The following is a 12,810-nucleotide window of genomic DNA, read 5'->3' on the forward strand; positions in this document are numbered from 1 at the left end:
GACAATTCATGATGGGAAAAGCTTTGCTTTTAAACCTCTTGAAATCTGAACAAACGCCCTGTTAAAGAAGACGCTGTATGCAGAACGAGACAGGTGTATTTAGAAGCGTTTGCCTCTTGAGCCAATCAAAAACTTACGCTGGGCGTGCTAAGGCGGGCTCTTGTCTAATTATACGGACTTTGGACCAATCAGTTGAGCGGAGGGCGGTGTGTAGTTCTTCGGGGGCGTGTCTTAGGCTTTGTGCCGTCGTAGCGCTGAAGAGCGTCTGAAGAGAGTAATGGCATGAGCCTTGCGTCGAGATCCTGTCAAAGCACTAAACAGCAAATTTCTCGCTCCTGAACTTTTACACTCTTTCCTGAGGACTATTTTACCATTTAAACGGGACGTCTTATTTCCTTATTTACTCTGACAAGCAACAGCAGCACTTGAGAAGTCACTCCTCCGCAGTTGCGTTCCTGTCTTAAGACATTTAAATTAAAAGGATATGGTGTTGGACATGTGAAACACACGGGCAACTTCAAACATGAAGCTGGCATCTTCTCTGTGTTGCCTCGGGTTTCTTCTCACTTCTGTGGCGGTCCGTCTGAGCGACTCGCAGCAAGGTGAGTAAACGACTGACAATCGTCTCGTGCGCAAAGGTGTTTATGCGTCTCGTGCACGCACCTATGAGCTCTGCTTACTTTTTTTGAGGATGCTTCTCGCAGTACCCATCCTCTGGTGCGAGAAACCTTTTTTTTTTTTTTTTTTTTTTTTTTTTTTTTTTTGGTGCCTGAATCTCCCTTAACATTAAAACCCTGAAATCTATAAGATGCGTTATTGTAATGGTAAATGAGTGCCATTCATTCACTACCACAATGATGCATAGATTTCATGCATAGAGTCTCTATGTGTGTTGGTGTGAAATAGGCTGGCATACAGTTGGAGCAATGGCACTGATAGCGCAGAGTGGCACTGAAAGGGGCATTCAGTCTCATTGGACGTTTGTTTTGTTATTCTCAGCCCGTACACTGTCTGAGAAAGAGTTTGAGTGGTCATTGCTTTCCGTGCATGTGAAAAATCACTTCTGTTGCCTTGAGTCGTACCTCTGGTGCGTGTGACTGCTTATAGTTGACTTTTCGTTGGCTGAGAAGAAACTGGAAACTTGAAATGTCATCGTGCAATCAAATGCGCCATATCTGATTTGAGCGTCCTTTAAATTTTTTGATGTAAACATGCAGAAATGTAGTTATTTGTAAGCTGTCTTAATGTACAATTTATTGGGAATTTATGGTCTATTTCGAATGTTTTTTCATTGAAAAGTTTGCTTAACTAAACAGACTAAATGTTTTTAAAATGTAAGTAGCATTTTTGAAATTATAACAATATGACTGGCAGATTTTATGACGTAAGAATACATACACAGCAATGTTGCGTCCACATCTCCACATGGTGGTAGTATGAACCGAGATAGTCTGAATCTCTCTCTCTCTCTCTCTCTCTCTCTCTCTCTCTCTCTCTCTCTCTCTCTCTCTCTCTCTCTCTCTCTCTCTCTCCTTTATTGACACTAGCCTATAGTTTTCATGTGTAGCTACATACAAATAATATGTTGTCTATTCCAAGTATATAATATAAATGTTAAAAAACAATGATATTAAAATAATAGGCAAACTGAAATACATTTTATAAAGTAAAATACAAATAAATCATTTTAGCTTGGCATACTCATTTCCTTTCCCCCTCCCCCCACACACACGCACACATGCATTGATGAATGGTCATCGTGACTAATTTTCAAACGCAGATCCATCCAGAATAGGTATAAATTAATCAACCTCGATATCGATTATTACAGTAGTATAAATGATGCTGTAGCCACGATCCTCCATCACAGTCGAGCTGAACTGACCTCATTAAAACATTCAAGAAAACTTTATAGCAAAGCATTACGCCATTTGATGAATTTGAATCGCTCGAAACTTTCAAATGTTTGTCTCTATATGCGCAGTTTGCGTTGTGTGTTTTCAAAGCTAATCCGTCATTTGTGGCGATTAGACACACTGACCATTGACTAAAGAGCAAAAGCAGTTGTCGAAAGCAGGTAAAAATCACGAATGAATCAGTTCTTATAGTTCGTCACTGATCTCAGTGTCATTGGCAAAGGCACGGGCTCCTGACGCACGTCTGCGCTCCGCTGCGCTGCCCGGAGGAGACACGATCCTGATCCAATTGTTATTTTAGATTAAATAAATTAAAAAGCCTTAGGGGAGAGCGATTTTAATGGGTATACAGCTAAAACAATAACAACAACAACACTACTGTAGGATATTCTGCAAAGTTACAGTCGGTAAAAGTAGGCTAAATAACATGCTTATTACGAACATGATTTGTAAGAAATGGTACATATCTCCGGATATTTCTTTGGCTTGCAGCAATAGAAGAATCAATTTTGCTGCTAAACAGCCTTTGCAAGTTTCATAAAGAACTGTTTATTTATTTATTTATTTATTTATTTTTTATATAGAACCATTTTAACCGATCGTTTTACTCTGAACTATAATTGGGTAATGGGTATGGCAAACTTTCAAGCTGTTATCCAGTGATTTGACATGCTATACTTCATCAAAAAGCTAAATGTTCCCAGTTCATCTATACCTATTTGTTATGCATGCAGGTTTTATAAACTCATATTGATGTGGAAACATTTTAAAAACTATTTGTCACTCATTTTAAATGAACTTGAAGGTAAAAATCGTTTACAGCTGTGAAGAAAGTTTTGTACACTTTTCCATTTGCATGTCAGGTTTAGCCTATAATCCTTGTTGAAGGAAAGTTTTATCAACTGCCTAAACATAATTATTGAACCTAAGTTCATTAAACATGTACATGATTCCATGAATAGCCTACATAGTGAATAAAATATTAATGTTAAATATTTACATGATTATTAAATTATGTAAATTTGTTTTGGTCAATAATCTGTTTATTTTGCACAATTTGTCTCATCAGTCACAGGTCATAATATGGGCAAATCTTGAAGCGTGTCCTTCTGCTGCATGCCGAGTTTATGGAAGGGTTGATGATAATGATTATGATGATGAGAGATCTGACCACTGCAGTGTGCTGTTGTGTTTAGTTGGCTGTATTACTCATTATTGTGATCTGTATCGGTTATCGTTTCAGTCTGTCTGAAGATGGTCGTGAATTTAAATCAGTCTATTCCATGACATTTAGGAGCCGTGCCAGCAGCAAGACTTGTGGGGAATAGTAGGAACACAAATATCAGTTTGTTAATCGGCTTAGCTTTGGATTAAGTCCCGTCAGTGAGACTGGCTGCTGATGAAAATTAATTGTTCAGCAATTTAACTCTCCTTTTCTCTATCTGATCTTTTTCTATGAATCTATGATAGATTCCCTGCTACAATGGAGCTGTGTTACAAGCATGAGAAGTGAATAATACAGGGTAGTTTGTCTGTATATCTAAAATCTTAAAATGGCTCCAAACTGAATTTACAGAACCATTTTAAGGATTAAAATGCCTTTTTTAATGTAGATCTATCTATCTATCTATCTATCTATCTATCTATCTATCTATCTATCTATCTATCTATCTATCTATCTATCTATCTATCTATGTGAATATTAAATTTTTGTTAACTGTGGGAAAGTACATTTCCTTAGCTCTGTCCATATTCTGATCTGGCCTCTCGAGGTTTCATACAAGCTTTTGATTGACAGCTCCCATATGAGGCCAAAGTATCCCACGGGAATCCTTTCTCCTTTTCCCCCTCCTCACTTTCTGTAGAAGTTTCATTGCTCTATTGAATCCATTTTGAGCATGCTGTCTTCCCTTCTTTTTAATGTCTGCTTTTTTTAATGCTGTTGTTTACGCAAATCTTTTTTTCTTTATCCTGTATAACACGTAACTCCGTCTGCGGCTTATGATATGGCATATGCTTATTCGTGAGGTGTTGTTTATTTATATCATCCAGGCACACACATCTCAAGTTCACAGTATCTAAATGTTTACACAGTGTGGCACAGACAGAAAGCCCTATCAACAAAGAAGGGTAAAGTGTTTGCTTTTATCGTGGCAGTCGAAGCGCATCATCTCTCGCTCTCTTTTTATTTTGTCAAAGTGAGAGGGCACAGTGCTACAAACGCCTGCCCACGCAGCAATAACCCATTGTCTCACAAAGCCCATTTATTCAGTTTTTCTCCATCTTGGTCCAAGAAAGGCAGGCTGACCTCTGAGCCCGTGTGTCTCAATGGGAAGAAAAGCAGCCTTTGATTCTGTTAGGAGCGCCAACTCCTGCCAAGCGAAGGCGGGTTCCTGCGCAGCGTGTTGCTCTCTGCTCCGGCTCTGAGTGTCTCCCTGCACTGACTGCGATACATGTGCTGCCTCAGCCTTCCAGAGGCTAATGGGAATTTGATGATTTGTTTGTGGATTTGATCATGGTAGACCTGCTACTGGCTCAAAGCACATTGCATATTCATTCTGTCACTTCTCTCAATTTCTACACTGATTTCTACACTGATTTAACCAACAAAACCTGCCCGCTGAATCTCTTTTGAATGATTGTTTTTTTTCTTTTTAAGGCTCAAAGATCATATCTGAATGTTAAGGTCTTCTTGAAGGTCTAGTTCAGATTCATTGTATGTACAAAAAACAGAATTTCATGATTTGGAACTATTTATTAACTTGAAACGCTGTATGCATGGTGCGAGACGCTGAAAGAACCCCAGTGAGATTTGATGTTATGGCCAATGATCAAACAATTACAAAATAGCAAAAATAGTACACTAGAGGATCTGTATACTGTAAATTGTACCTTACAGTTTTCTCTCCAAACATGTCTCTTTTTTTTTTCTCCCCACATCTAACGAATCGAATTACATTGCCTTTCAACAGTAGTTACTGAACAGAGTTGTGGTACAGTTGGTGCCAACAACAAGTGTGAAATGCCTTTATACAGCCTGAAGTCTAATAAGACTTGATACCTTACAGAGTCTGTAAGGGAGAACAGAGAAAGAGAGAACGTTTATAATGTGGCCTTTTATGCATTCATATGCTCATACTGTGTTTACAATCTTCTGTTGGTTTGACACTTTACTGAACTGTTATCAGTATTCATACATGCAGTGTTTGACCAAGTGTAAAAGGACATGGCAACCCATGTGTAATTCATTACGCAAAATTGTTTTCAGAGAAAATGTTCATTCTGACAATAGCTTTACAATAGTATCTTAGAGAATCGCATCAGACAGAAGTCGAAGGTCAGCTATACACTGTAAGTCAGAGGTTCAAATCATTTAACCTCTGACTGCAGAGCTCCGCTGGTTGGGGATGCTTTCCCTTTATCTAGAACAGCAGTGACTGCCAGATCGACCCCCATGTGGCTGTTTTCTTGATTTCCATCTTTACAAGTTCAGCAGTGATGTATTGAAACAAGAGCAATCTTGGCCTGAAGAGAATGTGCTGAAATCAAATTGTTTTAAGAGCTGAGCGAGGCATTAGAACGATTACAGCATGACAACACCTTTTTCTGTCTTTTTTCAGGCAACTCTTTATCATTTTCGATTTCGTCTGTGCCTAACAAAATGTCTCTTCTGAGTGCCCCAAGCATCTTTTGTCCTTTCATATCTACTAAATATGTGAGAGTCCAGGAAGCTCAATCAACAGCACTTGTGGCGTAATTTTGATTTCCACCAAAATATTATTTAGACTCGTCCCTACTTTTCTTAAAAAAATAATGGAGGGAATGGTGTGGCACTTAAAGTGCAAATAAATGGAGCCCTTTTTTGGGGGGGAGGATATAAAAGCAGAAAGCTTTTCATTTTAGGATTTATAATACTTCCTCAGATAAAATGTGTATTATTTGAGCTGTAAAACGGGTAAAAAAAATTTCAGCCATCATTTTAAAGTCATTTTAGGGTAAGATTGTATCTTTACATGGAAAAGGTTAGTAAGGGAATTTTTCCACACTAAAATCATTTTAAGATGCATAATGTCTTACACTGCGTGTAAGTGCCTCACTGTAACCCAGATTAGCGGAAACTAATTCTTGTAAATTGTACTCAACCTTTAACTTGTTTTATTGTTTGGAGAAAGTCTGACTTTTGTAAAAAAGCCAACAAGATTTTGGGAGGTTGTATTAAGTTGCAATGTCTATGGAATTTCTCCTCGGCAAACCACACAATTTAAAGCTCATTCGCATTTGTGTCTGTGCCACAGTGTCGTAAGGGTTTCTTCAAACCTCTAACCCTAAGTATGAGCCTATAAGCAAACACTGCTATTGATACAATTTGAACATTCCAACTAATCATTTGCTGCAATTTTCAGATTTGTAAATGCTGTTTACAGTACTAGTTCTGTAAAAATACAGTATGTGGCTGGCAACCCAGCTGCCAGTATTTTACTGTAAATTTACAGTGTAAAGTTTTACAGTGTGCAGACTGTATATGTTGGCCATTTCACCTGAATCAAAGTTCAGATGAACAGTCAAGTTTAATGACAGTTCTTCTCCCTTTTAAGTGACAAGGGTGACAGAGTGACAGCCAATAAACAGTGCAACGCCAATCAGTGGCAAACAGCCGCTAGCTATTGTTTCATGCAAACTCAAGTTCCACCTCTTCACACTGACAAAATTCATAACATTCAGTGTTCTGACTCATTATACAAAGTGCTATTCAGATGTACATGAGCAGCTCAGACGTCTGTGACTATGATGTTTGAGAGCTGCTTTTGTCCCTCTCTCCCAAAGCCAAAGACAGGCTTTGTCAGCCTACAATTAAGAACAGCAGAGGGGCTGTTAATAAGTGCCATTCCGAGGATTTTCGTCTGCGTGAGGACAGAGATGGAGAAAACGAAACATTGGCTCTGATTGACACTGCCAATCGTTTAGTACAGTCGTCCTGCTCTCCAGGCTTCTCCTGCCTTCTGCTTCAATTCTTCCTTTCAACTTCTTTCATCCCTTTCTTGTGCATGCCACAAAAGCAAGAAATTAGTATGACAATGGATATAGGCCTAATCTTTGCTAAAATGCGCTCATTACCGCAGCGCATGGAATTAAAAGCAATTATACGGAATTAAAGTTATTTGTGCATCCCCAATTTCTTGTCTTTTTTCCCCTTGTTCCCTCTAAGGTCGCTGACAACTAAGTGAGCTGTTTCTCCTCATTTAAATCCCGCCCTCCTCCACTTTTGCTTTTTCAAACTCCTGAATAATGGACTTAACAAATAAAAGAATAATTACAGACTCGTGTTCTTGGCTATAAACAAAATGCACCTCCCTCTAATGAGCGTTTCATGTTTTTCTTTCTTGTGAGGGGCTGCTGAAGGGGCAGTTTCTCTGAATGCCTTGCACTCTTTCTCTGTAATCCTTTTTTAAAATATTCAGTGCTAATCTGCATTTACAATGTAATTACAGGCAGGCTTTGAGCGATACTGACTGTTTAAAAATGACTGTGCTGCCCGAATGGACTTAATCTTGATTTGCTAATATGTGTTTGAGTAAATATCAGAAAAGCAGGCAAATATGTGGATGTGCGCTGAATATTTTCTTTTTTAATGTATTTTATATGGACCCTTTTCACATACTGTGATTTCCATATGTGCATTTCCATAGTTATTAACATCCTAAATCTAGAAAAGTTTGTTTAGCCTATATTTTTCTTTTTCTTTATATATATTTATATATCTATATCTCACCACTCGGTGAGTTTCACGTCTTTGTAAACGAAAGTTGAATGCATTTTAGGAAGGATTGTTCCAGTGCACCTATGTAACCATTGTGTAGGTGTGTGTGTGTGTGTGTGTGTGTGTGTGTGTGTGTGTGTGTGTGTGTGTGTGTGTGTGTGTGTGGGGGGGGGGGGTGCTACCACAGAAACCAAATTTCAATCTTAACAATTGTATTTCATCAGAAACGAATGAGAATCTAGAAGGATATTAACATATATTTAATACTTTTTTGGTTACATGCATGCAAACATTGGAAAAACAATATTTATGGCACTCAGACATGTCTTCTATGCATTTGTTTTGATAAAAAAATAAAAAATAAAAATAATCCCTTTGTCACTGTTGGCATATAATGTTGCAAAGATTTCTAAAGTCAATCTATTTAACAAACAGACCTACCAATCTCTGTGTAAAAAAATAATAAAAAATGATGGCGCCATCTGTACTCTCCTGTAATTTGGCTCCAAATCTCTGGGGAATTTTGTAATTTTGACCTCCTAATACAAAATAGTGTATTACTCTGTAAATATACATCCATGCCATTTAATATTTTGGCTTTCATCAGAAAAAAATATTAACAAAATAAAAATAAATGAGCCGAAGAAGCTGAAATTTGGTTGATTTGACATGGAATGACACTTTAGAAGTGTACATAACTATGACGACTTAGGCCTATGCATTTGAGAAGCACAGAAATGTAAAAATGTTCCATTATTTATTTAAGAGGATATACCTGGATAAAGTCATCTGCTGAATCAATTCATTGTAAGAAACAGTCTGGACATTGCATCACCGCTGAATCATTGATTCAACTTCATGGGACAATTTTAAACTGTCATCATTTAGTAACACTATTTTGTAAGTTTAAATATTCAATATTCTGCCCATCTCTAGAATGGACAGTCAAAATTAATGTTGTAAATACTTGATGAGTTAAAGGTGAAGCGTGTAATTTCAGCATCACTAATAGCACCAATTTACACACTTCAAACACTTTCCCGTCTGCCAAAAACATGTTGTCCCAACCTAGCATTTGCTTTAAAACCACTCTCTCTCTCTTTTTTTAAACATTCGCTTAAATGGATTGCAGTTCCGTTTGCTTCCAGTAGTGGTGTATAGATTGCACATTTCACCTTCAAGCCATTTTCTCTCTCTTTCAGTCTTCCTTTTTCTGTATTTTTATGTCATTGCTGTATAATTAAATGTTTGTATTCCCTCTCAGGGACACATTTGTATTGTGCTGTGTGCAACAGACACATTCTGTCCCCGCTAATGAAGCTCTTATGGATGTGAGCGGTTTATAGGTGATTTTACAGCCCGTAAGGAGACATCAGGGAGAGAGGAAATGGAAGAGACAGAAAATGAGAGATTTAGAAAGGAGGAAAAAGACATTGAAGAATAAAAGCGAGTACTTAAGAGAAATGTGAATGCTTATGCCATTTATGAGAGTGAAATGGAGAAATGCCAAATACAAGTTAATGGTGAAGTTTAGAAAGAAGCAATAATGTGATTAAAGGATTGAGGGAATATAAAATGACCAGAGGTGGAAAGGGAAAGCGATCAGACTGAACCAGAGGGTCAGGCCTGTGCTGCATTTGTTGATATTTTAAAGGAGTAGTTCACTTTAAAATGAAAATTACCCCATGATTTATTCACTCTCAAGCCATCCTAGGTGTAAATGACATTCTTCTTTCAGACGAATGCAATCAGAGTTCTGGCTCTTCCAAGTTTTATAATGGCAGTGGATTGCAAACAACAGATTGAAGTTCAAAAAAGTATATCCATCCGTCATAAACGAGCTCCAAACGGCTCCGGTGGGTTAATAAAGGCTTTCTGAAGCAAAACGATGAGTTTGTGTTAGAAAAAGATTCATATTTAAAACTTAACTAAAAGTAAAATAACTAGCTTCCGGGCAAACGGACTTACGGATTCCACTTAAGTGTAAAGCACAACTTAAGCGAGTAATGCGACGTACTGCTGACATTTACAATACACCATGATTCCGGCATAAAGAGACATTTGGAGTTTGTTTATGATGGATGGATGCACTTTTTTTGAGCTTCAATCTGTTGGTTGCAATCCACTGCCATAATCAAGCTTGGAAGAGCCACAACATTTATTAATATAACTCTCGATTGTATTCGTCTGAAAAAAGAATGTCATAAACACCTAGGATGGCTTGAGGGTGAGTAAATCATGGGCTAATTTTCATTCTAAAGTGAACTACTCCTTTAACGCTGCCCAGCAGTCTGTGCCAGTCTCTGTGGGCCAGCGGTCACCTTGGTGCAGAGGAGAAAAAACGTCGGCCGTAAAGGCACATAAAGCACTGAATGAGAGGAAAGGGGAAAAGGCAATTGACCTTGACTGGCTGACTGACTGCAGGAGAGATGAGCCATGTGCTGAGCAAGGACTGTCGTTCAACCTGTAGAAGCTCAGAGAAAGGGAGAGTTGCTGTCTTTGTGTCTGTCTGCTGAGTTATTTTTCTCTGTGAAAGTCTGTTTTTTTTTTTTTAGCTCCGTTTTACCTGGAAGTGGTGAACAATTTCCCCAATGAATTGACTTCGAAGCAAGCTCTTTCTTATGTAGATGGTGTTGGAGCCTTACTTAACGTTTTTTTTAATACCAGAGACTGAATGGTGTTCTGATGGCTCTTATGAGCTGGTACTTTTCAGTGAATCAACCATACAGTGCAGCCATTGTAGTCCAATTGATTCCTGAGTGAATTACTCTCATGAGCCGGTTCTTTTTATTGAATCACAGTCATGCTGTATGGTTTTGATTCACAACACTAGTGTTATTTTTTTCCAACTGATTCTCAAGTGAATGAATCTTATGAGCCCCTATATATCTTAGTGAATCAAAACAGTACATCACAACCAGTGAAGTCCAACTGAATTCCTGAACAAATTAATCGTATTAACCAAATATTTTTTGTTAGTACTCTTTCCCCACCAACATTTTTGATCATTTTCACAAAACTTTCATGGCTCACAGAATATTTTGTTGTATGAATATCTGAACATGCAAAAGAAAGAACAGAGCCTCTGCTTTTAAACAAAAACAAAACAAAAACAAACAACATTTTATTATAGCTGAAGGCATTCTTTTTTTATCAACCCTTGAATGTGGGTGAGTTTCATAAAAAAAGCAACATTTTGAGCTGAGAAAATAGTGTTTTTGTCAAAGACTACATCCAGATCGGATTCAGAACGATGATCAAAACATAGATGGAGATCGAGTCCATCAACACCCCTAAAGCTTCCCAGTCCTATAGCTCGTCCTGGGTCGACATTTCATTGGATAACATTAGGCAGTTTTGATGTATATGCTGTTTAATGTTGATGATCGTGTTATTTTACATATGTATCTGCTTACATGCTGTCGCTTGTTTCTGCTTCATTTTTTTTTGCCTGTTTTGATTCAGAGATTCAGTACTCTTTCAGAAGATGTGTCATCGCGTATAACAGTGAAAACACAGAAAGCCGGAAATTTCCATCAATGTCAGGGAGGTGTTGTCTCATAAATTATGGAAATTTCCATCAATGGCGGGGAAAGAGTTCAAATGAATGAATAAATGAGTCAAATTATTCTTTTTTTTTGTCTAGTTTCTGTTTAAGCTCAGTGGAAATTACTGGACTGCAATTATGCCATCTCTAAAATTACTGAAAAGTCATCGAAATATTTGTGTAAACAGACGTTTTGAAAGAATTTTAATGTTTATCTATAATTTTATCATTTGGGAATGGAATTGCATGTCTGTTTTTCCAAATAGTTTTTCCTCAAAAGTAATGAAAGAACGGTTAGTGGCAACGCAATAAAGAAAACACAATTTAATTTCTTACAATACCTTACAGTTTCTATTTACAATTACAACTTCACGATTTCTTACATTTCCCATCCCTAGTATTTGGTGATTCAGTAGAGCAGAGAATCACGGGCAGCACATCATTGTTTAGTAGGACTTTGGGCTTTGCATAGCAATTTTGTTGCAATGTCATCTTTGTTGAGTTTTGCCTTCTGTGGCTATTTACTGTGGACAGCTGTGCTTAATCTAGGAGGTCTTATGGTGACCTGGCTATAGATTTAACAGATTGTTACACACTTGTACACACGCACACATGACTGAGACTGAAACTTGTAAATGCTTCAAGCTGAGGCGTCTGCTGTTTGAATGTCCCCTGCTTCCCGATACACATGCATAAATACACACTAAACCCCCCAGCAAGGTGAACAGAATGCTGATGCAGGATCATTTTGGAATATGGAGGGAAGAGAGTCTCTAATTTTAGCCGCAAAGGCTCGAAGGCCAGATATTCGCTTCTTTCTTTTTTCGTTCCCTTTTTTGGCATGGGGTTGAATGAAAGGGGCATGGGTACGGTTCCCAGGAGCAGTGGGTAAAGCAGCTGCTATCAGAGAGACTGGACAGCCCAATTAATCAGACCTCACTCTGGGGAGCCACAAGCCTCTGACAGGGACGTTTTATTATGGCCGGCCACCGGACACCCAAAGTCTGCCATCTACACAACCACTGCATGCTGCTCGGCGGTGTGTCTCTATCTCATACTGCCGCTCCAGCTTTTCTCCCTCAAACTCACTGCTAGCAGACCTCAGGGATGCCCAAAGGGATTGCCATGTGTGTGGTACGCAGTCATGCCACCTACTTTATGCGTTCACTTCCTATGCAAAACACTTGAGATGAATTATTTATTATTATTGTTATTTAGACAGGTAAAATATATACCTAGTATGCCTAACCTTATCATACTAATTACTTTACTCAATCCGCAAAATCCTACATTTGAACCTGTTACCAAATGCCATCATATGGACCTCATCAGTAGCGTCAATATCAATGTAAACATTTTTAGAAGTTGGGATGAAATCTAGCGGGCCAAGATTTTACATAACATAAGTTTAAAAGGGATTTGTTTGGTGATTTTTGTGTTGATAAACAACACACTATTTTAATGAAATTAGATGCATTAAATTGCTCAAAAGTTACAGTAAAGACTTATATGTTTACAACAGATTTATATTTTTAAATAAATGCAGTCTATTAATAATAATAATAAAAAAAAATCTATCATGGTTTCCA

General features: G+C 37.9%; 1 protein-coding gene across 1 annotated transcript in view; it reads left to right on the forward strand.

Moving 5' to 3' along the window:
- Positions 1–245: 245 nt before the first annotated feature.
- The window catches only part of erbb4b (erb-b2 receptor tyrosine kinase 4b), a gene marked incomplete at its 3' end in the record, with an annotated part of 371,526 nt that continues 358,961 nt past the window's right edge, over positions 246–12,810 (forward strand). The window contains exon 1 of the mRNA XM_081368808.1: positions 246–602. Within this exon, the coding sequence (XP_081224934.1) occupies positions 524–602 (79 nt within the window). The 5' untranslated portion in view covers positions 246–523. The remainder of the gene's footprint in view (positions 603–12,810) is intronic.

The sequence above is a fragment of the Scardinius erythrophthalmus genome (genome assembly GCF_964197995.2).
Source record: "Scardinius erythrophthalmus genome assembly, chromosome: 6".
NCBI classification, from domain to species: domain Eukaryota; kingdom Metazoa; phylum Chordata; class Actinopteri; order Cypriniformes; family Leuciscidae; genus Scardinius; species Scardinius erythrophthalmus.